The sequence below is a fragment of the Somniosus microcephalus genome, chromosome 10 (genome assembly GCF_052327205.1).
Source record: "Somniosus microcephalus isolate GS21.2 chromosome 10, FLI_Smic_1.0, whole genome shotgun sequence".
NCBI lineage: Eukaryota > Metazoa > Chordata > Chondrichthyes > Squaliformes > Somniosidae > Somniosus > Somniosus microcephalus.
Window position 1 is genome coordinate 172,153,268 of NC_140996.1, and position 27,261 is coordinate 172,180,528.

Genomic DNA, 27,261 nt, shown 5'->3' on the forward strand with positions numbered 1-27,261 from the left:
TTGTTCTTTCAGCTACCTATGCCCTACGCTTTGGAATTCCCTCCCTAAACACCTTCACCTCTCCACCTCGCTCTCTTCCTATAAGATCCACCTTAAAATCCAAGCTCCTGGTCACCCCTCCTAATATCTGAGTCGTTGACTTGGCATTCATTTTTTTTATACTTCTGTGAAGCACCTTGAAACTTTTTTGATGTTAACAGCACTATAAATGCAAGTTGTTATAGGTGTAGTTAGCACATGGTGCAGAAGGTTTAAAAGTGTAGTCGGGCAAACACAGTAAACTCTTGGCAACAGGTAGTTATGAAGGGAAACTCACAGAACGGAATTTGTTTTCGTTGTTAAAAAGGACGATTGGGAGGAGGCATGATCCATGTTTTCAAAGTGCTGAGATGAATGGACAGAAACACAGAAGATAGGAGCAGGAGTAGGCCATTCGGCCCCGCAAGCCTGTTCCGCCATTTAATGAGATCATGGCTGATCATCCAAATTCAGTACCCTGTCCCTGCTTTCTCCCCATATCCCTTGGTCCCTTTAGCCTTAAGAAATATATCTAATTCCTTCTTGAATATATTTAATGAATTGGCCTCAACTGCCTTTTGTGGTAGAGAATTCCACAGGTTCACCACTCTCTGGGTGAAGAAATTCCTCCTCATCTCAGTCCTAAATGGCTTACCCCTCATCCTTAGACTGTGACCCCTGGTTCTGGACTCCCCCGCCATCGGGAACATCCTTCCTGCATCTACTCTGTCTAGTCCTGTTAGAATTTTATAAGTTTCAGTGAGATCCCCTCTCATTCTTCTAAACTCCAGTGAATATAAGCCCAATCGACACAATCTCTCCTCATACGTCATTCCTGCCATCCCAGTAGGTGTAGGTGTATTCAGGTTATTTAACTGGAACAGTAAACCAAGAACTAGAAGACAAGAAATTAAAAAAAAAACAAGCCTCCAGCAAGACTTTAGGTTAAAATTAGTTTTTTCCCATAATATTTGGATCTGTGGAATAGATTCAGAGTTAAAGTGGATAATGCTGTGCAAATTTACATTTTTTTTTAAAAACAGCTGGATGAGTATCTGGTTAGGAACAGGATTAAGGGTTATAAGGAGAAGCACAGTCAGAGATGATGGAATACCATGTGGAGCTAATGAATAAGGCCAGAGCATGTGGAGTCAGGGGACAAGTAGCAGAATGGATAACTAGCTGGCTGCAAGATAGAAAGCAGAGAGTAGGGGTAAAGGGTAGCTATTCAAAGTGGTAGAAAGTGGAAAGTGGGATTCCACAAGGATCAGTGCTGGGACCACTGTTGTTCACAATTTATATTAACGATTCAAACTCTGAAATCAAAAACATAATTTCTAAATTTGGATACCACCAAATTTGGGGGGGGGGGTGGGGAAGTCAATACTGAGGAGGACTGCAACAAATTACAAGAAGTCATTAATAAACTTGCAGAATGGGCATATAATTGGCAAATAAATTTCAATACAGATAAGTGTGAGGTAAGAAAAATAAGGAGGTCACATATTACTTGGAAAATAAGAATCTAAATGGGGTACAGCAGCAAAGCGATTTGGGAGTATAAATACACAAATCACTAAAAGTAGTGATGCAGGTTAGTTAGGCCATAAAAAATCAAACCAATCACTAGGGTTTATTTCTAGAGGGATAGAATTGAAAAGCAGAGAAATTATGCCAAACTTGCATCAAACCTTGGTTAGACCACACTTGGAGTACCATGTACAGTCTGGTCGCCATATTATTATACAAAGGATATAGAGGCACTGGAGAAGGTGCAAAAAAGATTTACAAGGATGATACCAGAAATGCAAGGTTATACCTATCAGGAAAGGATGAACAGGCTGGGTCACTTTTTACTCTAGAAAAGAGAAGGCTGAGGGGTGACCTAATAGAGGTCTTTAAAATCATGAAAGGTTTTGATAAGAGTAGATAGAGAGAGAGTGTTATCACTTGTGGAAGAACAAAACTAGAGACGATCAATGTAAGATAGGCACCAAGAAATATAATAGGGAATTCAGAAGAAACTTCTTTACCCAGAGAGTGGTGAGAATGTGGAACTTGCTACCACAGGGTTGAGGCGAATAGTATAGATGCATTTAAGGGGAGGCTAGATAAGCATATGAGGGAGAAGGGAATAGGGTTATGCTGATAGAGTTACTCGAGTGGAGCATAAACAGCGGCAAGGACTGGTTGGAATGAATGGCCTGTTTCTGTGCTGTATATTCTACGTAACATAAAGGTCTGGCATGGAAATGTCATGTCAGTAACATAGAAACATAGGCTGTAAGGTCAGAGAGAGAGTTTTTCCTCAATTTCTTTTTGGAAACATGGAAAACTGTTGTACCTTTCCCCAGGAGATTCATCAGGTTGGATTGAGTTCGTAACACAGTGGATCGTCTGTGGGAGTAACTGGCTTGATGGGCTGAATAACCTTTTTATTGTTCCATGCTAACGTTCTTTATAAAACTCAATTCATCACAACTCAGAGTTTTTTTAAAAATAGTATTGAATGAAAAAAATACACATATAAAAATAGATCATGAAGAATCAACAATTACAGAGTTTTATTATATGCTGTGAGAAAACCTTCATAACTCACTCACCTATGCAGGGCGCATGAGTTCAGAGACATTCACACACATGAAAAAACTTCTGTACTCATTTTTCAAGTTATCGTCTATGTAATTCAATCAAAGTGTTCTGATGATGTCATGAATTGCGAGAGCCAAGCACAAGCAGTTTATAGTCACCACACCACCAAGCTTGAATTACAGCTTTTATGGAAACCTTGCATGGAAATGTTGCTCATTCTCTGTTGCTAAGTTGGGTTCTGACTAATGTAGTACAATCACTTCTGTCTTTTGATGCGCATGTACCTGGCAGGGAAAACAGAGACTTCAAAGAGGACCTCTGGTAATGTAATAGGTGCTGTGCCCGCTGCCATGTTTTGTTGCTTGGATTGATCTTGTATTTTAAAAGTTGTTTAGTGCTCTGCAAGAAGGGTATTCTAGGCGGCTGTGAGATTTGGCCTAAAGGCATGCAATCAGGTACTGTAGTATTTTAGTGCTTTTTTTAATTGGTTTAATTGAATAAAATCCAACTGGGAAGTCCTGAAAATCAGATAATTGTGTTGACTACGGCAAGTACACCTCTTATACTAAGGGAAGCTGGATGTGGTAAATGTCCGATTGTTCGGTGATTTACTTATAGTGGTGTGTCCATGCATGAATTGACAAACACGCAATAAATTTTAAAAATGTCAAGTTTTAACTTAGAATCATTTAGGCACTTAAAAACAGATTTTTGTCAGTCTTCACCTTTACTGATAACTTTCAAAATGTAAGTTTACATTACAATTTAAATAGTATATATTAGAATATTAATATAATACAGAAAACTACAATATGTCCAAAAATAGTGGTTGTCGGAGGAAAAGGATGGCTATGTCTGATACTGGCAACACAAATATAAAACAGCCTCATCGCCCTGTACATACGCTGCTGCTTGGGGAGACAATCCTTCTTCCAGATATGTATTAGAGTATACAGGGTAATAGGACAGGCATTTATTATATAATAACTGTTATTTGCAGTGTCTTCCAGACTACCATTTATTCTGAACAAATTTTTAGCTGATACTCTTTTTGCCAAATACTGAATATCCCTCTATTGGTATTAATGATACAATAATTACAGGTTTACTAATATATCTAGATGTTTCCAGTTAATTATTAAGCAACTGAACACATCCTTGTAATGTACGGTTTAGTCCAAACTGCAGACACAAGATCATACAGGTGTAGTGCCAACTGAACATAAATTATGAAACTACTACTGTAGTTTACGTGTACTGATCTTATAAAATTATATAATTATGGTGATTCTCCCCCACTCTGGCTCTATATGGCTTCCTGGCAAGTCCTCAATCAACCAGTAAAGAGCATTAGCACTGCTACAAGACAGCTGGAGACCAGCCTCCAAATCTGAATCTCATCCATATATTCATAGCAAAAATATTTGTAAATGTTATGTCCTGCCTATAACAAATTACCACTTAGGATAAGCATTGAATGTCGTAAGCAGCTTGAACCATCCGAGCTTTCCCCTAGCTAGTTTCAACTAGAAAATGGAACACATGGATCAGAATGTTTAAAAAACCCTTACTCATTGCAAGGTTACTCTAAACAGAACTGAAGCCAAGTGCATTGCTGCATGGAACACCTATACCTTGAGTTTTGAAGTTTTAAATTGAATTGTATCGAAGGCTCAATTTAGACTCAACAGGTTCTACATTTCTAAAATGAATCATAGAAAGCGTTCAGTTTTCTCCGTAGTCCGACAATGAATCACAGGAGGTGCCATGTTCATGCAAAGGTAAAACAATGGTAAAACAAAACGGGTTCAAGTTAATGGCTGACAACATGGATGGAATACTATTTTAACAAGCACTTCAGGCAAGGCTTTGATCACACATACTGACTTTGCCCTCAGCAAGTAAATCATCCTAAACTATGCCTGGTTTTATCTATTGGCTCGGATCCTATTACAGGTACAATTGTCTCTTGAACTAGGTTGTGTTGACCAAGACAAGCACACGTTTGAATATATCTCCTATTCTGTCTGTCAGTGGGCGATTTGGGACATTATTCATTCTAAAATTATCTTGAAATCAAAAGAAATGAATTTAAGCCCACACAGCTGGAATATACCAGATGAATTTTAGTGAAAAAACGAATCAGCTGTCTCCATACTTCACTCTAACAACTAAGAAACAGCTACATTTTAAATTGGATTAAATATCTGACAGCAACATAACCATTTTCAAAGGAAGTTTCTAATTACAAAGAACTGCATAGTACATTGTGGTAAAGAGAAGGCGTATGGCTGAATTAGCTTAAGGCACCTGTATAGCAACATGCACTTTTGACTCAACAGTAAGCTGCCCCTGTTGGTCAATACTTGGACTACAATTATGATTAGCAGCATTCGGAATCTCAAATTAATACCTGAAATTCAAATTTTAACCTTTTATTTTCAGGAAAAGTTGGAAATAAAATGTACGTTCGTGAGAGTCAGGGAAAGCAAATATTTCCAACAGGTAACTTATGGACATTATAATATAGTTGGAAAAAGAAAACCAACAAACCAAAAGGCACAAAATATAATTCTAATTTAGTTCATGGTTAAGTTCTCAGTCGAGCCATGTGGCAAGAATATATCTGACTTAAAAACAATTAAATAAAAATTATAAAATAAAAAAAGAAAGATTTACAGTTGAAAGCAGAATTTCAAACTTTTTGTGTACTCAAATAAATTGGGTCACTGAAAATAATCCAGGTAAAGCTTAAAAATTACAAATCATTTATGTAACGACAGTATATGAAAATTTGCTCAGCAGCATGAAGTGGTAACTTCTACATTTGTTTAATAACGATAAAGGACAATCCATCTACCTCCCCCCGGCCCTCATCCCCGTTTTAAACCAACAAGTATTGACATATATTTAACCACAATACTGGTTTAGTGAAGACTCAGACCTTAAGGAAATTTGGTACCCATTTGTTCATTTAAAAAGGCTATAAACTGTACTCTAAACATCCATGGTAGGTGTTTTTTGTTGTTGTTTACTTTCAGATTCAGTCCAAAGAAACATCCAAATAGATACCTTTTACTCAACCCTATTTTGATTTGCGCACAGCATATATGTGCAGTTTTTTTGATGGGAGGAGATTTTTTTTCATGCTCACCAAAGTGAGGGATAATGGCACTTAGGAATGGGACACTTCTAAGTTCCAATTTGAGGCATTCAGGTCAGGTACAGCTTAGCCATCTACACAGTAAAGCTGCCTTCGATGTGCTCTAACAACACGCCTGAACTCCAACCTCGGCAGAGTAAAACTACCCACTTCTGCACCAGTGTTTCATTCATAGAATCATAGAATGATACAGCACAGAAGGAGGCCATTCGGTCCATCGTGCCTGTGCCGGCTCTTTGAAAGAGCTATCCAATTAGTCCCACTCCCCTGCCCTTTCCCCACAGCCCTGCAAATTTTCGGCTTCAAGTATTTATCCAATTCCCTTTTGAAAGTTATTATTGAATCTGCTTCCATCACCCTTTCAGGCAGTGCATTCCAGATCACAACAACTCGCTGCATAAAAAAAATTCTCATCTCGCCTCTGGTTCTCCAATTCCTATACCTTTTTGAGTGAGATTCCCAATTTAATGGCAAATACAGGAATTGTACTCTTCACCTGCACTTACTCGAGAAAAGAGTGAGAAACTGTGCAGTGTCACTTCATGCAGCATCATTACAACCAGCGGAGAGGACACCTTTGTCCCAACAGCCTGTGCTTGATTTGAACTCAAGTTCTCGAGGTGAAAGGATAGTGCGCCACTCAGTCCAACATTTTCCAGTTTAAAAATAAAGAATCTTGAGCTATGGTACAAACAAACAAACCATAAATTATGGTAAACAACCACTTGTGATGTGACTGTAGGTAGTTTTCCAGAATTCCAGTGTATACAGTTTACTTATATACTCTATATATACAAAAACTGGTTTGATTTCTCTTCATTATTTATTTTAATGGATTAAATTTTTTTTTATCACTATACAAATCTTAGTCTGATCAGTTATAGTTGATATCATGGGAACAAAATGACATAATTTGAAGAAATATATTTTCAGATGCTCTGAATCTTTTTTAAATTACAAGACAAATGCGTAAGATTTTAGAAGAAAATTAAAGTAAACTAGCTGATGGGGGGGGAGGATAAATGTTGTGCAAGAACTATTTGCTCAATCCCACTTGCTGCTGCTTAATATCATGTAGACAACACCACATTAGGAGTCAATACTACGGGTGAATGAAAGTATTTGCTTAACGACAAGAACAGCTTATTTGTGAAGAATGATAAACTTAAGTATGTAGACAACGGCAAACTTCACAGTAAGAGTTCAAAGTGTGCTATCCCTCTCCTACTAATACACTTTTTGTAAGTGTCAATTATGATTAAGAGTAGTAATTTAAGATTAAGATCTGAAAGTCTATGATGTACTCATGTTCTCATCCGGTCATGATATTTGGACTGGATTAGAGTTGAGATTGTTGAACAAATATAATAAGCAGCTACAAGCCCTCAAACCTTTTTTCATTGCCAGCTTAATGTCCATCCAACACACTGCCATTTGAAGCAGACTGGATGGGGATAGTAAGCAGTTAATATTGTGAACAAAATCTTAGAAAATGGCTGTTCATGTCTTAAATGCACGCCAGAATTAAAAGTGACACACCCTTTTGCACAGTTAAGTATACCTTTTTCTGAGAAAAAATTTCCATCATCTGCAGATGCACAGCTCTGTAAAGTAGGCTGTTCCTAAACCTACCCGATATAACTCCACAGGATGAAAACGCTCCTTTAATACCACAAACCTTCATTAGCCAAAATCAGTTAATAATGACTAATTAGTGGTTACAAGAGAGGCATCTCTTACCATATGAACTGCTCTTTTTTTTTTCTATAAAGCCAACTAAATATATCTAATAATAAGACAAGCACTTTCTGGTTCTCAAGGAAACTATCTGATAATGTATTATGTTGTTCATGTAATGGAGCAATACGAGACATGCTCTAACAGTATTCGAAGGGTTTCTCCTAATTTACACACAATGATGAATGAAACCTTATGAAAATTTGACATAAATTATGTTGTTTTAGTGCTATTTGTAGACAATGATATCACTTTTCAACAGCACTTTCCAAAAGGCCTTTTTTAATTGCCAAAGAGCCTGTTCAAACTTGTAGAGGAAAATTATTAAAGTTCATTAAGTGACAAGTGTTTCCAGTAGCTCAAAATAAAAACGGAAGTCCTTCCAGAATAACTCGGTGCACAATAAGTGAAGTTTAAACTTTAAAAACAGAGCCGAGCTAAATTTCAACATGCATCTTCAGAGCATGAAAATTACACTGCTTGAACACATTGAAAATCCTCAACACAGAACCTCACTGTTCAAAAGAATTATGCAGCAGGGTGGAAATTGTCCTTTCATCTCTAGGACCAAGGTTTGAATCCAGATCAGACTGATGAAAGTTTATTCTATCTATGGGCTGTTAAGCATTCCATACAAAACATGTCATGATGGACACACAGCAATCAGATTTCCTGTAACCTGGCACAAAATTGAGCAAGTCTCATGCAAGGAAAGAAAGAAGAAGAACTTGCATCTATAGAGTGCCTTTCACCACCTCAAATTCAAATTAGAACAGCAAGAAGTATTATTCTGACAGTGGGGTTAAAGGATACTGTTGGGGCAGAGTAACAGGAGCTTTACTTTGCATCTATCCCATGCGACCTGTCCTAAATCTAATGTGCTTGATTCTAACACGGAGATTGATTACGCAGCAGTGACATCCCTTGCCTTCATAAACATGGCTCTTGTTTTCTGGTAGAACTTAATTTTGTTTATAGACGACTTGCATTTATATGGCCATATATAACCATTAACAATCAAAAACATAAGTGGAATTGGCTTTAATGAAGCTCATTGTGTGAATTTCAAAGTAATCAGTCATTAATGCAAAGCACTTCATAAATTATACCATTGTGACTTCATACCATTTAGTTCCCAAACAATTGTAGAAACTCAGGCTATGCTTTGAAGGATGAAATATCTGGAAATCAAGGCATTTGATGAAGAATGGAACTACGTATATCCAGTTTCCCTGGGTAAGTTGAGATTCAGAACTGTTTTTAAACATTACAGTGCAACTGGAAACAAGTCAGTCATTCTAAGGACCGTCTAAAATTCCACAAAGAGCAATGTTGACTTAGGGTGCATCTACACTACAACTGTAATGTCTGTCTGAAGTGGCTCTGCTTCCCACCAATAAAAATGAACTTGCATTCATATAGCGCCTTTCACATCTTTGGAATGTCCATCCAATGAAGCACATTTGAGGTGTAATTATGTTCTAACAGCAATGAGATAAGTGAACAGAGAATCTGTTTTTGGTGTTGGTTGAAAGATAAATGTTGGTCAGGACATTGGGAGAACTACCCTGCTCTTCTTCAAAATAGTGGCATAAGATTGTTTACGTCCACCTGAGAGAGCAGATGGGGCCTCAATTTAATGTCTCATTGGAAAGATGGCTCATCCAACAGTGCTGCACTCCCTCAGTACTGCACTGATGTGTCGGCCTAGATTATGTGCTCAAGTCTCTGGAGTGGGCTTCAACCCATGACCTTCTGAATCAGAGATGAGTGATACCACTGAGCCAAGGTTAACACTCTATGCTAAGAGGTTATAGTGAAACTCTGTAGTGAGTCACACAACACCAGGTTATAGTCCAACAGCTTTATTTGAAATCACAAGCGTTCGGAGCGCTGCTCCTTCGTCAGGTCACCTTGTGATTTCAAATAAAGCTGTTGGACTATAACCTGGTGTTGTGTGACTTCCTACATTTGTCCACCCCAGTCCAACACCGGCATCTCCACATCTGTAGTGAGTGACTGACCTTATTCTAGAATGAAGGCGACTGCTGCCTCCAGGAAATCTCACTCTGCTTTGTTCCAGAGTCATGTTGGGCCCTGATTCTAGATTTCTGCTATAAGTTGTAAAGTCAAACCACTTCATACGAATGTTACAGGTTTGGTGTAAATGCATAGACAGATGCTACTGAACCAAAATCCTACTGCCCATCTTAAACTCAGCAGCAGAGAAAACAAATGCTTGTGTTATGAATTTGAGCAATTTATCAACTAGAGGATATTTGTTAATTAAGATATACCATTCATGACCGTGCCTGAACAGTAACTTTCAAAGCAGACCACACCCTTCATGATAAGGGCAAGTTTGCCTCCAGTTCTTTAATCTGCTGGATTATATAGAAACACTGGCCGGAATTTGCTCCAGGTAGGAGGGTTGGCGGCAGGGGGCCTCCGAGGCGGGCAGGAAACCCAGGAGGCCAGGTTTAAAAGTAGGGCCTGATTTGCATGTGAGGCGTCGGATTCCTGCCCGCAGCCAGCCAGACAGAGGCTGGCTGGCTGCGGGTGGGTTGGCAGCAGAGTCAAGGGGTCGGTCCTAGGGTGGGATTGCGGGGGGGTGGGGGGGGGGGTTCAGTCGGGGATCACGCAGGGGGGGGGTTCGGGGATCGGCATGGGAGGATCGGGGCCAGCCGGCGGAGGATTGTGGTCGGCCTCAGCATCAATCAGTGGGGTGGGGGTAAGAGATCTCACTGTGGGGATTGGCAGCCTCGTGGTGGGGTCTCCGATCGCGGGGGCTGGGTTAAGCAGGGACCCTGGATCCAGGAGGTAGGTATAAAACCACTTACCTCCTGGATGCAGCAGTCCCCGCTTCCGTTTAACTGCCGGGTTTCATGAATTGTGTGAAACCCGTCTACATGCAATTAAATTCAAAATGGAGGTGAAAAAAGAGGCTTCCAGCCTCATTATAATATTTAAATTGACGTACCGCTCCCTGGGAGCGGGTTGGTCGCCCGCCCCCCCATCCTGCCTCCGTTAAAACCGGGAGTGGGCAGGTTGGTGGCAGGAATCCCATTTTAACAATTTAACTGCCCCCACGCTCCAAACCCACCTGTTTTTTTTTTTTAGGGGAAAATTCCAGCTACTGTTCTTAGGTAACTATAGGAGAAAGCGAGTTATTTGAATGAACCAAAAGGTACGATGACAGCCTTGAGGTTCTAAAATGTAGACTCTTAAATGGCAAATATATTAGTAGTGTCGTTCAATGCCAACAGTTCAATTGAAGCTGCAAGCGGAAAAATATTTGGAGACCATTCACTTCTGTAGACAATATATGCTCAAAATAATTCAACCATAATTTAAAAGCTCACAACTCCATAACTTTTACTTTCCAAATTTTAGGAATTTCAAAAATTAAAGAGATTTGTTATAATTGTATGATATTAAAATAAGTAAGCAAAAATCATAACTTTACATTAGGTATTAAGATGAGATAGGTCACTGGAGGACAATGAAAGATGAGAAGTACTTGTATGTTAAAACACACTCTTTAACAGAAACCTCGTGCACGGAGGAAAAATGGGAGTAATAATTGCAATGATGGCTTATTGACTTCCAGTGCCAACTCTGCTCTTCACATTGGTTCCTGGCAAGAACAACTGCCAAGGAATGGAGATGAGCACCATAAATATGTCCAATATTAATCCTTACTGCAGAAACAGTAGACAGTCGGCTTCTAGGGTTCCTACACAGGCATTTTATGCAAATTATCTATTATAGCAACACAGACAGTGAGATAATTAATAGTTAGCAGATATTTCTAAGAGTTGATTTGAAAGATTATGGTTTACAATTGCAGTGTTGTTGTACTAAGTTTGGCCCAAGATGATCATTCTATTACAGTAACTTTTCATTGTTGGGGCTTCTTTTTAAGAGAGAAAAAAATATGAATATATTAAAGAACAATTTTCTCTCTAGTTTTGCATTTACCCCCCGCCCCTTCGAGTGCAGGCCATGTCCTCTGGTTCTACTGTTCTGGACAAGGTGAAATAGCTTGTCATGGTCTACATTATATACCTGAAATGAAAATATTTGCAGGGCTATGGGGAAAAAGCAGGGGAGGGGGACTAATTGGATAGCTCTTTCACAGACACGATGGGCCGAATGGCCTCCTTCTGTGTTGTACGATTCTCTCATTATCTAATCCCTTTAGAATCCCAGAAACAACAATCATATCACCTCTGAACCTTCTCTTGCCCAATTTACATAATCGCTCCTCATAATCCAATCCCTCCATCCCCTCAATCATTCTGGTTGCTCTCTTTATTCTTTCAATAGCTGCAATATCCTTTTTGTACTGTGGCGACCAGAACTATAAACCGTATTTCAAGTGTGGTTGCATCGCTGATTTATAAAGTGGAAGGATACCTCAATATAGTGGCTCAATATTGACCTTTTAATACATCCCAACAGCTGATCTTTTCTCATTGCCGAGCATTGTTGCAATAGCTTCAATTTATTGTCAAACAGGACCCCCAGATCTCTTTCATTTTCCATGCACATTATTTTTTTTCCATTTAAGTAATCGCCCCTTCCTGGATTTTTTGTCCCCATGTGAAGCACTTTGCATTTCTCTACATTGAATATTGTCTGCCACCTGTTTTCCCAATTCCCAAGTATATTCAAATCCTCCTGTAGCTTATCATGTTCAGTTTTGGAGTCAACCAATCTGAACGATTTAGTGGCAAGTTCAGAAAGCCTGTGATTAAAACAAAGGCCCGATGCAGGTTAATGCAAGTAAAAAGTAAATATGATCAGATCTGGCAAGAGAAACAAGTTACACAGAATATGTACTTAGTGGGAACATGCTGGAAGTATCAAGGCAGGCGTGAAATCTTAGAATAATGGTTACTAGGCCACCAACATCATCAGCCCAAAGTTTTCAAGTGGGAAACGTTAAATAGCAAGGGCTATATATAACAAATACTGTAAATTGAAAGAGACAATTTTACAACTGCATATGGCCTTGGTGCCCCTATTTCAAAAAGAGGATCATGTAATGAAAGTTTGCTCAATGAAGGGGTGCAGGATTCATTTTAGAATTTGTGACAATTGAGGTATGAAGAGCCAGTGTGTGTGCTGGGATTTGTCTCTTACAACAACAACTTGCATTAATTAACACCTTTAACATATCGTGAAGTGAAAATTAAGGTGAGACTTGGTAGAATTTTTAAGATTGTAAATAGCTAAATTTTCTGCCATGTATAGAATTCCAGAGCTGGGAGCATAATTCTATATAAATTTTAGATGGTTGAATAGCAAACTTTAAGGATTTCATTAATGAAATAAATAAATTCTTGATATTGGCATTCATCCTTATTAAATCATAAGTGCTAGCAATTTTTAAAAATTTGTTCTTGGGATGTAGACAATGCTGGCAGGGCCACATTTATTGACTACTCTAGTTGCCCTGAGAAGCTGGTGATGTGCCTTCTCTTGAACCACTGTAGCCCTTGTTGTGACGGTATTCCCACAATGGTGTTAGGTAGGGAATTCCAAAATTCTGACCCAGTGATGATGTTAGAGATAATTCGATGGACAAACTAGATGGAACAATCATCTTCTGCCTGAAATATATTACTATTCTAAAAAAAATGTTGCTCTTTACAGTAATATCCAAAAGAGAAATATGCTAAATTAACTCTTGAAAAAAACATTTTAACCTTTCAGTTTCAAAAATACGCACAATTACAATAATTTTCACATTCAGAATTGGTTAAATGTTCAGCACCATAAAACAGACTTAGGGTACTGGAATAAAAGCAAACAACTCATTGCTAATAGTCTCCAAATAACATCAACATCACAAACTTGTTTGGTTTATTTTATCTTGGTGCAAAGAAATTACTGTATTTCTCAAAGAGTCAAGATTGTGTATATGATGTACTGCAGTAGCCAATCTAAACTTTTAGGTGCATACAAATCCCCAGCAGACCACCCACTAAAGGCCACACACAAGTAAACAAGCTGACAACAGTGTTTGACTCATCTGATTAAGTACAAGGAAGCTTTAGCTTCAGCCAGCAATAAGCAACTTTATTGCAAATGTGGCTTTCCCTCCCTACTGCCTGAGCTATTCACCTAATACAATGGAATGGCAACAACTGATAAAGATGTGTATCAACATATGGTTATTAGAGAGTAGTATGCTCACTGACTGATCAGCCTAGTTTTATGAGGCTCCCGCCTACTTTTATTGATTTCAAGGGTAGAAATATTTTGGTACTTTTGGCGGGCTCTACATGCTCACCTCAAAGATGATTACACTTAAATAGGTTTATAGAACTCAATGAAAGATTACTATAGTGGTCCTGGTTCAAAGAAGCAGAGACAATTATTTCAGCAGAGTTTACCCCAAACTAAAATGCAATTCTGTTTTATTTTCACCTTTTCTTCAATAGCCTAAACAGTTACACTACATCACTATTATTGCTGGTTGAAAATTGGCACAAGGGAGATGGAGGAATGGAAGAATCTCCTCTGTAAAGCAAAAATGGACACTTTTTAAAACTATGGATTGATCGGAAACCATCTTATATACCATCATACACAGCATTATCACACAAGCATCAGCAGTAACACAAAACGAGTAGCGCAGTTCGGTTGATAGGTTTCCACCTTCAATAAGCAAACAATATTCCTCTCCTAAACGACTATTTTTTCAGCATTCCGCTTGTAAAAAAAACTGTAGAGCTAGGCAGTATTAATTTGCGTATTTCCTCTGTATCCATTACACTGCCGAATACATTACTCAGCTGTCAAAAATCAATGCAGTGCATGTTGAGTGCATCAAGTCACGTATCATTGAAGTTGCTGCAAATTGCTTCTGGAAATGTGGAAAAAATTATGGAAAAAGCTGCAATGATCAGAGCCAATTTCATTAATCTGGTTAACAGGATTGTTTAGTGCAGTCTGGTCATGCATCAACATTCTGAGCCATAACAGAAGTAGTAGTTTGTTGCCTACAATTTCCCACATGGAGTCATATACAACACTTAGCAGCCTGTAGCCCAACTCTGGAAAGATTTACGGTCAGTTTTTTGGTGTTATTGCAGCACATTGGTATAATTAATTAAAATGAAGTATTTTTGACTATGAAATATCCTTTTTTTTGCTTCGTTTTTTTCTGTCATAGTACACGTGGAGTTAAAACAGGTTCACTCACAAAAAAACTTGTTTTGATACAGAATAGCCTTAGAACAGAGGTTCAGGTATCCAAGGGAAGAACAAAGCCATTCAATCAAAGTATAAACACCCTGTGGGTTTTGTTGGAATATATGTTTGATTGACAGCTCTTTTTGAGTGTAAAGAAGATAAATTTAAATTTCCTTTATCCAGATCAAATTTTGAAAGTGCATCTTAGCCTGTTTTGTTCCAACTGAGAAGTGTTTCTGAAGCCATCAGGGAGATATAGAGGTGAAGGAGATTCTGTGGAAGATCGGGGCAAACTGCTATGTAAGGTTCAGTTAGGGATCTTGAGCTAGCACCAGTTCCCATTGAAGTTTAGCACAGTAAGCATGACTGTTTGTAATTTTCTATCTTCTGAGGAGGGATAGTTAAACTGTAACTACTGCAAACGTAGAGTGAGGCTTTGTTACTGGTCACTTATCCATTAAATCTGTTTGCAGCCATGGTTTAATACAGTGTTTTCTTCCACCTTCTGAAGTCAAGGGAGATCATGTGAAGGAATATGTTAGAACCAGTAGGCTGAAATACAGTGATGAGGCTTTTCTGTTTGACCCCTTGGCTTGCTACAAATCACCTAATATTGGCAAGCTGAATGCACTGTTCCTAGGTAAAATATAATTGAACTAACCCACTCAGGGTAAATGTATTGGAAATGCTAGAAATGATTAATAGCTCTGGGATGCAGTGCACTTAATTGTGTGCAGGGATATGTAATGTGATTTCTACGTTCATTTTCAATATGGAGTTGGTTCCTGCTACGTCTAATTGTGGTTTAACTTTAAACTTATTCAAAAACAATCAAACTCGTCATTATAGTTGCGTTTAGACTACATTCTTAAAAATTATATATTACTACAAAATATACTCAACTGAAGCTGCATATATGCAAAATCTGTTTCTTGCAGTGGTTCCCACTGATGTTGCATTGTGTGTGGGGGTGAGGGGAGGGGCGGAGTCTACAACAATCAGATCAATATTAAAAATGTACATATTCAAACGTGCACCTGCGCAATTGTTTTAAAGCTGCTGTTTGGAACTATTTCACAAGGAGCACGGGGAAGGTCCATTGAAGCTTGCGACAGTAAAACCATTTTACTGGGCGATGATCATCTCCAATAAGAAAAGGCCCAGCCATAGCCCCTCCAACTTCAATAGCAAAACCACTGCCCAATCTGCCACACCCTGGGGGTCACCCCTGACCAGAAGCTAAATTGGACCAGCCATAGCAACACTGTGGCGACAGAAGCAGGGCAGAGGCTGGGTACTGGGTGACGAGTGGTTTACCATCTAACCCCAGAAAGCCTCTCTACCATCTACAAGGCTCAAGTCAGGAGTGTGATGCAATACTTACCGCTCACCTGGACGAGTGCGCTGGTAAAAACACTCAAGAAGCTCACCACAATCCAGGACAAAGCATTCTGCTTGATCACACCCCTGCCAGCGAACTCATATCCACTCCAATCACCACTGGCGCACTTTGACTGCAGTATGTACTATCTACAGGATACAACTCGTCAAGGTTACTTTGACTTCTACCACTGAGAAGGACAAGAATGGCAACATCTGTTCCCCTCCACCATCTTGACTTGGACATGTATTGCCATCTCTTAATCATCACCATAAAGACTGCAGCAGATCAAAGAGAAGGCCCACCACCACCTTCTCAGACCAACTAGGAATGGGTAATCAATGCAGCTTTGCCAGGTATGCCCACATCCCAAGAACAAATGGTAAAAAAAATTACAAGATTATAATTTATAGGTTTATCAATGATAGACTGCAGCATAATCCATCGAATTAAAATTTTTACATCTGGTGAACTGATGAATCCTAAGTGGGGATTTTGTGTTATTCGCTGAAAGTTAAATGTGAGAAGGTCAAAAAAAAAATGTAATATTTGTGTCATAATTTCACAAATAATCATTCACATAAAGGGGGTCCAAACACATCCTTCGAGTAGCTATGTTGGTGGTTTCTAACCCATTCCACTATATACACACCTCTAAAAATACAAATTGATAACATAACAAAATACCTAAAAGAAAAATTCAGCAACTGTGGGGAAAAATGACAGTAAACGTACTGATTACATGATACTTTCATTAGCTTTCGCTTCCACAGGCATCTGTTCCATGTCCTCTGTTCCATTAGCAGAGCTCCTACCATTCTCCTCAGCCTTCCCTCCTATGTTAATTCAGTGCACCTCGATGTTGATTTTGTGATGTCCGCAAATGCGCTATTGTAATCTTATTTTGATTCTTTCCAGCCTAAGTTACTCCTGAGTAACATCGCTAAAACATATTATATTCATTATTTGAATTCTTCCCAGTCTGCATGGTTACTGTTGCTATTTCTTCACATAATTCTTTCCAGCCTCAACCCCAACAATATCTCTCTCTGAAATCTACCAGCCATTACCAGTACACCACAGGTGAGAGCCCAGTCCATATAAATCCACTATGTACATTTCTACTGTATGAAAACATTGCATATGATACGCACCTGTGTCTGTCACACCTCATGGATCATGCTTTAACAATTACACTTTTGTGCATGCAAATTTTCATGTTGATAAAATGTCAACAAATTGACACCGTACTAGTCAGTAAATAGCACCAAAAACTTCTATCATTATGTTTTATTTTTAAATGGTTAAAGAATCATAGAAATTTACAACACAGAAGACGACCGATTAGTCTATCATGTCTGTGTTGGCTCTCGAAAGAGCTATCCACTTACTACCCTGCCATTTTTCCATACCTTCTAAAACAAATTAAATATTTATCCACTTCCCTTTTAACTTATTTGGTTTTAAAACCTCAATTAAGATGAAGACAGATACTCTGGGCTGGATTTTCATTGAGGAGGCGGGACTACAACTTTCGGGGTTGTAGTCCCACCTCCATCAAGTTGTAGCCAGCCCACGCGATTTTGACTTGATTGACCTTGTTGAGCCCGCCCAGCGGGCTCAGCAGGCCAATTAAGGGCCACCCAGCAACAGGTGATGTCACAGATTGATATTTCATCTGTCAAGACCTTTTGACAGATGAAATATCAGCGTTTGACAGCTGTTTGAAGCTGTCAAACACTGACAATCTGTACTCTTTCCTCTCAGGATGATTTAGAGATCTCTCCGGAACAGAAAGCTGAATGCTGCAATTTTTGACAGATTGCGGCCATTCTGCTTTCGTGCCGGTGAGATGAGGGACTCCCGAGACCTGAAGGAAGGCTGTAAAGGTAAGTAAAACTTCTTTACACACACCAAACACACTTACCTCTGCACTCATGCACCCATCACTTACCTGAAAACCGGACATCTCGACCCCTCCAAGCCCTTCAGCCCGACGGCCCGCCTCGCTAACTTGGCCTGGTTTGGAGCTGTCGGGAATCCCACACTTCAAGAATGAAAATAGAGATTAGGCTAAAAACTGTCCGTTAACTACCTGTTAACAGGTAGTTAATTGGCACTAATCCCCTTCCCGCCTTGGGGAGGCGGGTCCCAGTGCGGGTCGGGTACCCACCTCCTTTGAAACTGGCATGGAGGCGGGATGGGTTTGTGCCCCCCCAATTTTGGGATTTTAACCCCCCACACGCCTCCAATCCCGCCTCCACGGCCCAAAGAAAATCCTGTCCTCTATGTTTCTGTACCTGACCGGTTATAATTATTAGAATAGTTACATTTTACAACTATCAATATACCATAGATGATAATTAGTGGCTTTCTGCTTGTTTTCAGAATTCAGTTCAGTGTAAGCAATCTCACCCAATATGTTTAAAATTGAACTGATGAGTTCCTCCTTGAAAAATATATTTGATAATGCTGACTTACCCCCTAAATGCTGATTCTAGCAATGGAATAATGCAAATTTTAAAAATTCAACACAGGCAAAAATCTATTTTACCACACCTGGTAATCATTATTAATTATTTCCATCACTTGGGTGGATGGGAAATAGCAGCGTTGAATGAATTGGTCATGTACCTGGTCAGGCACTAGATATATTATTGAAATTTATGTCTCGGTACAGAGGAAATGCTGGTGTTGACACAATGTACACCTTTGTAAAACAAAGCTTATTTTGGTGATCTGATCATTAGGAAATTCCTGTTGCACTTTAATATGAAAAGTTCCCAAACAATTGGTCCATTTGACCAACAAACAAGTATACAAATTAAATCTCAGAACAGAACCACCATGGAGTACATTTTAGAACTCTTTGTGCCATTGCTTTGCTACAAGTTCATATAAAAATACGCAATGTAAAAATCTGTATAATGTGAAATTAGATTGCGTTAATCTCGTCTCGTCTCCTTGGTTACTTGTGATAAAATTCCAAACTTTATGTTTCACGTTGTTTTGATAATTTTATACAAAACACAAATTTAAGTTACTTAGGTGTTAGCCGTGACTTAGTGGTAGTGCTCTCGTCACGGAGTCAGAAGGTTGTGGGTTCAAGTCCTATTCCAGAGAATAGGCCTACATTCCAGTACAGTACTGAGGGAGTGCTGCACTGTCGGAGGTGCTGTCTTTTGGATGAGATGTTAAACCGAGGCACCTGCCTGCCCTCTCAGGTGGACGTAAAAGATCACAGTGCCTGGCCAATATTTATCCCTCAATCAACATCACTAAAACAGATTATCTGGTCATTATAACATTGCTGTTTGTGGGAGCTTGCTGATCGCAAACTGGCCGTCGCGTTTCCTACATTACAACAGTGACTACACTTTAGAAAGTACTTAATTGGCTGTAAAGCATTTTTGGGACAACCTGAGGTCATGAAAAGGCGCTATATAAATGCAAGTCTTTTTTTTTCTTTCATTTACTTGAACTTTTTCTAATAATGGCTTCGGGAAGGGTTGTTAGTTCTTCGTCAATAGACACTGGGGAGATGGGATGTGGGACTAACAAAAGTCCAGAAATATTCTGTGACTGGCCAGTCCTGTTGTCAAACATAAGACAATTCTACGCATTGAAGCATATTGTTACATCTCAAGTTTCTTCAGCTTTGGAAAGCCCACTGAACATGAGCTCTAGGCTTTCAGAGAGTAACAGGCCTCCAATAAAAACCATTGTTAGACTCATTTTAAATAAAGAAAATGATATTGAATAGCTTAGTATAATCAATTTCTTATAAGTTTTGCAATGTTTGTTACAAACCTTATTTTCAGTGCTAAGTTTCTCAATTTAGTAAGAGCCTAAAATGGTAGTCAAAAGGATTACCAAAAAGTATTGGGAGCAATTTTATTGGTTTAACTTCTCATGTTTTATTAGTAGCTTTTTCTAAGGAAGTTTATATACTCACTTTATATGCTTTTGATATGGTACCTTCCATAACTGTTCAATTGTGTAATTTGAGCCAATCAAGTGCAAGTGAGATGCATACTTTGCATAGTAGGTGCAACTGACACTGGCATACCCTAGACACAAGTACATATACATACAATTGTATCTTTATCTTATTAAAAATTGTATATCTGCATGCAATTCTACCTAAAAACCCTACTTTGTGTTATCATATTTTTGTCACCCTTTTGTGTCAACTTTATTGCGGTCTAACTTCCTTTGTCTACATTTATAATGTAAACTGCCTATGTAAACTTCTCGCACTGTAATTACATCTTCCACCATTAGTGGTGCTGTGGTGCCTCAATTTTGTGTCTCCCAGCTCTTAAGCCTCTATTGTGCAGAAATAATTGTGCTTCAACTAACTCTATTGCTTCGTAAACTGCCTTAAGTTTTGTTATTTAAGTATAAATAATAAATAATATAAAATATAGAAGTATTTTATGAAAATCCAACATGGCTGTCTGCTTTTGTGGAATTAATTCTCTGGATGCAATTGTTCCTTGCTGACCAATGACCAGATAATATCACATGATTAGCATGAATCAATGAGTAAAGTATCTGGCACTCTACATTCTTAGATACAAAACTTTTAGTTGTATAGATAGATATAAGCTGTGGCGTTTTATTGCATTTTCTTCCTTTTTTTTGCCAGCAGTAATGTCATGGTGGGCATTAACTGCCAGGCTGCACCACACAGTGCAGTGACATCCTTTCTGAAGAATCAAAATTGTAATTTATAAGCTTGCAGTAATCATCACAAATGATGATTTGCAATCGATTTCTGGGAAATAACAACCAGTATAACAAAAGGAATAATTGAACACATGAGGATTGATGACTGCTTTTAAACATCAAAGTGAAGTCCTCCAGTGCTGTGACCAAGGTTTCTACATATATAGTGCAAGATCAGTGCATGATTTATTGCGCATTCAAATAACAGTTTCAATGTTGCAAATTCACTCAATTAAAATCTATTAATTTGACTTTGAGAATTTGCAAAAGCAGTTTAACAGCCATATCATCATCATACATCAAGTTTATTGGCATGTACAAAAAGCATGCTATTCACGTGTACATTGGAAATCTGTATTTATCATACCACATTAACAAAGCTGATAAATATAGGCTCAAGTTAGCTATCACTATAAAACCTTATTGTGGACAGGAGATGAAAAACTAATCGTAAATGCGTTGATTTTGTTTTGACCAGAAATACTATGAGTTGCTATGCTTAAAGTGTTTTCATTATCTGTACAATAACATTAAATTGATCAGTAAATTAGATGTTCCATGATAATCCTATTTTACATGATGAACCAGATTCATAGCAAAAGTGTTAAATCACCACAAAAATGATCATTTCTATGTATGGTAATCTTATGGAAGCTGAGAAAAATCAATTAAATTGGAGTATTTAGAGAAAATGCACACACAAAAATGTATGCTGTCTGGGTACTAACTGCTCATTTGCCCATACAGGTTTTGTAATCAATTGTTTTGGTAACAATTCTCTGTAAATTAATCATCTTGCGTCATACTGAGCCACAGAACATTTAACATGAAATACTCTGTGAATAAGTTGGAGATATATCACGCAGTTGTACTTTTGATTTTACTGCAAAATGGTACTGTAATCCTCAGAGAGTTTGAGATTTTCTCAACTGGTTTAGACAGGGGATTATGAATGTGCAGAGGCTCACATGTTCTACTTTGGTTGCCATGGTAAAAGCATCATAAACAAAAGCATCTGTATCGTATTTTCAGATCAAAAGCTATGCACTATTTATCATACCAGCAAAGAGCTTACTAATCTTCTGTACACTACTAGGACATTTTTAACATGGGTAATTAAGGAAGACAGAAAGAAAGTTTAATGAAATGCTACTATCCATTTGCCCTAAGCCATTGGGGAACAGATTCATTATTAAAGGTCCATGCAGGCTCACTGTAAATCACAACAGTTAGGTGTTAATTATGATTTTGCACTTGTCATGACTAAAAATAATCTTCTTGGGGGCCTCTAAAAAATGCCAGAAAACGCATTACTTCAGCTTTCTGAGTTGTTCCAGGTGACATTACAACATCATTGATCAGTGATGGAGTTACCGTATGGCTTCTGTTGATATTTTGGTACTTTTAACAGTTTTGTGTTGAATAAAAATGATTTATGACATAGGTAGGCAAGAGAGTAAATTGACTGGACAGATCAATTAGATAATGGCTAGTTTTTTGGTGCACCCAATCATAGTTTAACTTCTTAGTACTAATTTAACTCAGATTGTGCAACAAACTTGGAACGAGTCTAACATGTCTAGTACTGTATATGTGCAGAAACTGTTGGAGTTTAGAGAAGAGCCATAAGACTGATCCCCAGCAACATTGGACTGAATTACGAGGAAAGACTGGAGAAACTTGGGGGTAGATTTTCCTGGAGTGCTGGCATTTCCTGTTTCACGCCATCAACATTTTTCTTTATTATTCGTTCATGGGATGTGGGCGTTGCTGGTAATGCCAAAATTTATTGCCCAACCCTAATTGCCCTCGAGAAGGTGGTGAGCTGCCTTCTTGAACCGCTGCAGTCCGTGTGCTGAAGGTACTCCCATACTGCTGTTAGGGAGGGAGTTCCAGGATTTTGACCCAGCTGTGCACAGTTTTGGTCTCCGTATCTAAGGAAGGATATACTTACCTTAGAGGGGGTGCAACGAAGATTCACTAGATTGATTCCTGGGATGAAAGAGCTGTCTTACGAGGAAAGATCGAGTAGAATGGGCCTATACTCTGGAGTTTAGAAGAATGAGAGGTGATCTCATTGAAACATAAGATTCTGAGCGGGATTGACAGGGTAGATGCAGAGGCCGTTTCCTCTGGCTAGAGAGTCTAGAACTAGGGGGCATAGTCTCAGGTAAAGGGGGTCGGCCATTTAGGACTGAGATGAGAAGAAATTTCTTCATTCAGGTGGTTATGAGTCTTTGGAATTCTCTACCACAGGGGGCTGTGGCTGCTCAGTCATTGAGTATATTCAAGGCGGAGATCGATAGATTTTTGGACTCTAGGGGAATCAAGGGATATGGAGATTGGGCGGGAAAGTGGAGTTGAGGTTGAGGATTAGCCATGATCTTATTGAATGGTGGAGCAGGCTCAAGGGCCGTATGGCCTACTCCTGCTCTTATTTCTTATGTTCTTAACTAGTAAAAAGCACATTTAGGATTTTCTTCACACACAGAATAACCAACAAGTGGAATGGACTTTCGTGTAGGACAGTGGAGGAAAAACCTTTGAATCATTTAGGAAAGAGTTGAAAGACGTAGTTGGATTTTTGGGTTGAAAGTTGAGCTGAATGGCCTTCTTGATCTGCGTCAATCTTGTGATCACATTTTAGATTACACAGCTAAACTGTATTTGTAGGAGAGGTATGACAAAAAATAAGCATTTCTGCCTAAAATATATCATAGTATTGGTTCTTGCTTTGTCACAGTACATAAGAGGTTAAAAGAATCAGCTTCACTCAGAAAAATATGTCCTAGTTTATTTTCATACAAACATTTCAGATTTTAATGGTTGTAAATGCAAAAAATCATGCTGCACTGATGTCATTTGCTATAAACTATTTTGAATAACTATTTATTCTTAATGGACAGATGTTTCATTTCTCATATAGGAGCATCTAGAATGAGGGGGCATAGTCTCAGGATAAGGAGTTGGCCATTTAAGACTGAGATGAGGAGGAATTTCTTCACTCAGTGGGTTGTGAATCTTTGGAATTCTCTACCTGAAAGGGCTGTGGATGCTCAGTCATTGAGTATATTCAAGGCTGAGATAGATAGATTTTTGGACTCTAGGGGAATCAAGGGATATGGGGATCGGGTGGGAATGGGGATCGGGCGGGAAAGTGGAGTTGAGGTCGAAGATCAGCCATGATCTTATTGAATGGCGGAGCAGGCTCGAGGGGCTGCATGGCCTACTCTTGCTCCTAATTCTTATGTTCTTATATGGTCTGTAATCATTCACAATTAATCTTCACGCTTATGATCAACTATTCAACTCGTCACTGACAGCAGGTTAGCCCCTGTGTTTACATGGACATTACATCTCCCTTGGCCCACAGGCCAAGAATGTGACTGGTCAAATTGTGGTGCATATAGAGGCCTAGTAGCAAGTGGGAGCATGGCGTCCCGGATGGAGGGAGTGGCAGGTAAGACTAAGGCAACAAATAAATAAATATCATGGAGGCTTTCTCATTGAACCAAAATTAAGGCACATGGGATTGGGGGCAAGGTATTGACTTGGATAGAGAACTGGTTGGCGGACAGAAAGCAGAGAGTTGGAATAAACGGGTCGTTTTCCGGGTGGCAGGCAGTGACTAGTGGGGTACCGCAGGGATCGGTCCTAGGACCCCAGCTGTTCACAATATATATTAATGATATGGACGAGGGAATTGGATGTAATATCTCCAAATTTGCAGACGACACAAAGCTGGGTGGGTGTGTGTGCTGTGAGGAGGATGTCGTGAAACTCCAGTACAATTTGGACAGGTTGGGTGATTGGGCAGAAGCATGGCACATGCACTATAATGTGGATAAATGTGAGGTTATCCACTTTGGTGGCAAAAACAGGAAGGCAGATTATTAGTTGAATGGCAATAGATTGGGAGAAGGGGAAGTGCAAAGAGACCTGGGTGTCCTTGTCCACCAGTCGCTGAAGGTAAGCATGCAGGTGCAGCAGGCGGTTAAGAAGGCAAATGGTATGTTGGCCTTCGTAGCAAGAGGGTTCGAGTACAGGAACAAGGATGTCTTGCTACAGTTGTACAGGGCCTTGGTGAGACCGCACCTTGAGTATTGTGTGCAGTTTTGGTCACCTTACCTGAGGAAGGACGTTCTTGCCATGGAAGGAGTGCAGCGAAGATTCACCAGGCTGATACCTGGGATGGCAGGAATGACGTATGAGGAGAGATTGTGTCGATTGGGCTTATACTCACTGGAGTTTAGAAGATTGAGAGGGGATCTCATCGAAACCTATAAAATTCTGTCAGGCCTGGACAGACTAGATGCAGGAAGGATGTTTCTGATGGCCGGGGAGTCCAGAACCAGGGGTCATAGTCTAAGGATAAGGGGTAAGCCATTCAGGACTGAAATGAGGAGGAATTTCTTCACCCAGAGAGTGGTGAACCTGTGGAATTCTCTGCCACAGAGGGCGGTGGAGGCCAGGTCATTAAATATATTCAAGAAAGAGTTGGATATATTTCTTAAGGCTAAAGGGATCAAGGGATATGGGGAGAAGGCAGGGACAGGGTACCGAATTTGGATGATCAGCCATGATCTCATTGAATGGCGGAGCAGGCTCGAAGGGCCGAATGGCCTACTCCTGCTCCTATCTTCTATGTTTCTGTGTTAACTGCCTGCTGCACCTGCATGCTTACCTTCAGCAACTGGTGGACAAGGACACCCAGGTCTCGTTGCACTTCCCCTTCTCCCAATCTATTGCCATTAAGATAATAATCTGCCTTCCTGCTTTTGCCACCAAAGTGGATAACCTCACATTTATCCACGTTATATTGCATCTGCCATGCTTCTGCCCAATCACCCAACCTGTCCAAATCATGCTGGAGTTTCTCGGCATCCTCCTCACAGCACACACGCCCACCCAGCTTTGTGTCGTCTGCAAACTTGGAGATATTACATCTAGTTCCCTTGTCTAGATCATTAATATATATTGTGAATAGCTGGGGTCCAAGGACCGATCCCTGCGGTACCCCACTAGTCACTGCCTGCCACTAGGAAAAAGAGCCGTTTATTTCAACTCTTTGCTTTCTGTCTGCCAACCAGTTCTCTATCCAAGTCAATACCTTGCCCCCAATCCCATGTGCCTTAACTTTACACGCTAATCTCTTATGCGGGACCTTATCAAAAGCCTTCTGAAAGTCCAAATACACCACATCCACTGGTTCTCCCTTATCTATTTTACCAAAATTCCAGTAGATTAGTCAAGCACGATTTACCTTTTGTAAATCCATGTTGACTTTGTCTGATCCTGTCACTGTTTTCCAAGTGCTCTGCTATTACATCTTTTATAATGGACTCTAGCATTTTCCCCATTACCGATGTCAGGCTTACCGGTCTGTAATTCCCCGTTTTCTCTCTACCACCTTTTTTGAATAGTGGGGTAACATTAGCTACCCTCCAATCCATGGGTACTGTTCCAACATTCGATGGAATCTGGAAGATGATCAGCAATGCATTTACTATTTCTGGGACCACTTCCTTAAGTACCCTAGGATGTAGATTATCAGGCCCTGGGGATTTATCGGCCTTCAGTCCCATCAATTTCCCTAACACCATTTCCCTACAAATACTGATTTATTTCAGTTCCACCCTTTCATCAGACCCTATGTTCCCCGACATCTCTGGGAGGATATGTGTCCTCCTTTGTGAAGACAGAACCAAAATATGTATTTAATTGGTCTGCCATTTCTTTGTTCCCCATTATAAATTCCCCTGATTCTGACTGCAAGGGACCTACGCTTGACTTCACCAATCATTTTCTCTTCACATACCTATAAAAGCTTTTACAGTCAGTTTTTATGTTCCCTGCGAGCTTACTCTCATATTCTATTTTCCCCTTAATTAATCCCTTTGTCCTCCTTTGTTGAATCCTAACCTGCTCCCAATCCTCAGGTTTACTGCTTTTTCTGGCCAATTTATATGTCCTCTCCTTGAATCTTATGCTATCCCTAATTTCCCTTGTTAGCCACGGTTGAGTCGCCTTTTTTGTTTTATTTTTATACCAAACTGGGATGAACAAATTCTGTAGTTCATCCATGCGGTCTTTGAATGTTTGCCATTGCCTATCCACCATCAACCCTTTGAGTGACATTCCCCAATCAATCCTACTCAACTTGCGCCTCAGACCATCGTAGTTTCCTTTATTTAAATTCAGGACCCTAGTCTGAGTCAACTACTTCATTCTCCATCTTAATGAAGAATTCGATCATATTATGATCGCTCCGACCCAAGGGGCCTCGTACAACAAGACTGCTAATTAATCCTTTCTCATTACATAATACCCAGTCTAAGATGGCCTGATCTCTGGTTGGTTCCCCGACATATTGGTCCAGGAAACCATCCCGTAAGCACTCCAGGAATTCCTCCTCCACAGTATTGTTACTAAT

The 27,261-nt window shown here is 39.5% G+C and overlaps 1 protein-coding gene across 3 annotated transcripts in view; it reads right to left on the reverse strand.

The window, feature by feature from the left end:
• Window positions 1–27,261, reverse strand: part of micu2 (mitochondrial calcium uptake 2) — a 572,545-nt gene that overhangs the window by 377,496 nt on the left and 167,788 nt on the right. For 2 of the 3 annotated variants that reach the window (XM_085999181.1, XM_085999180.1), the window contains exon 2: window positions 18,052–18,144. The exons of the other annotated variant lie outside the window; for it this stretch is intronic. In XM_085999181.1, the coding sequence (XP_085855307.1) occupies window positions 18,052–18,144 (93 nt within the window). The remainder of the gene's footprint in view (window positions 1–18,051; window positions 18,145–27,261) is intronic. 3 annotated transcript variants of the gene reach the window in all.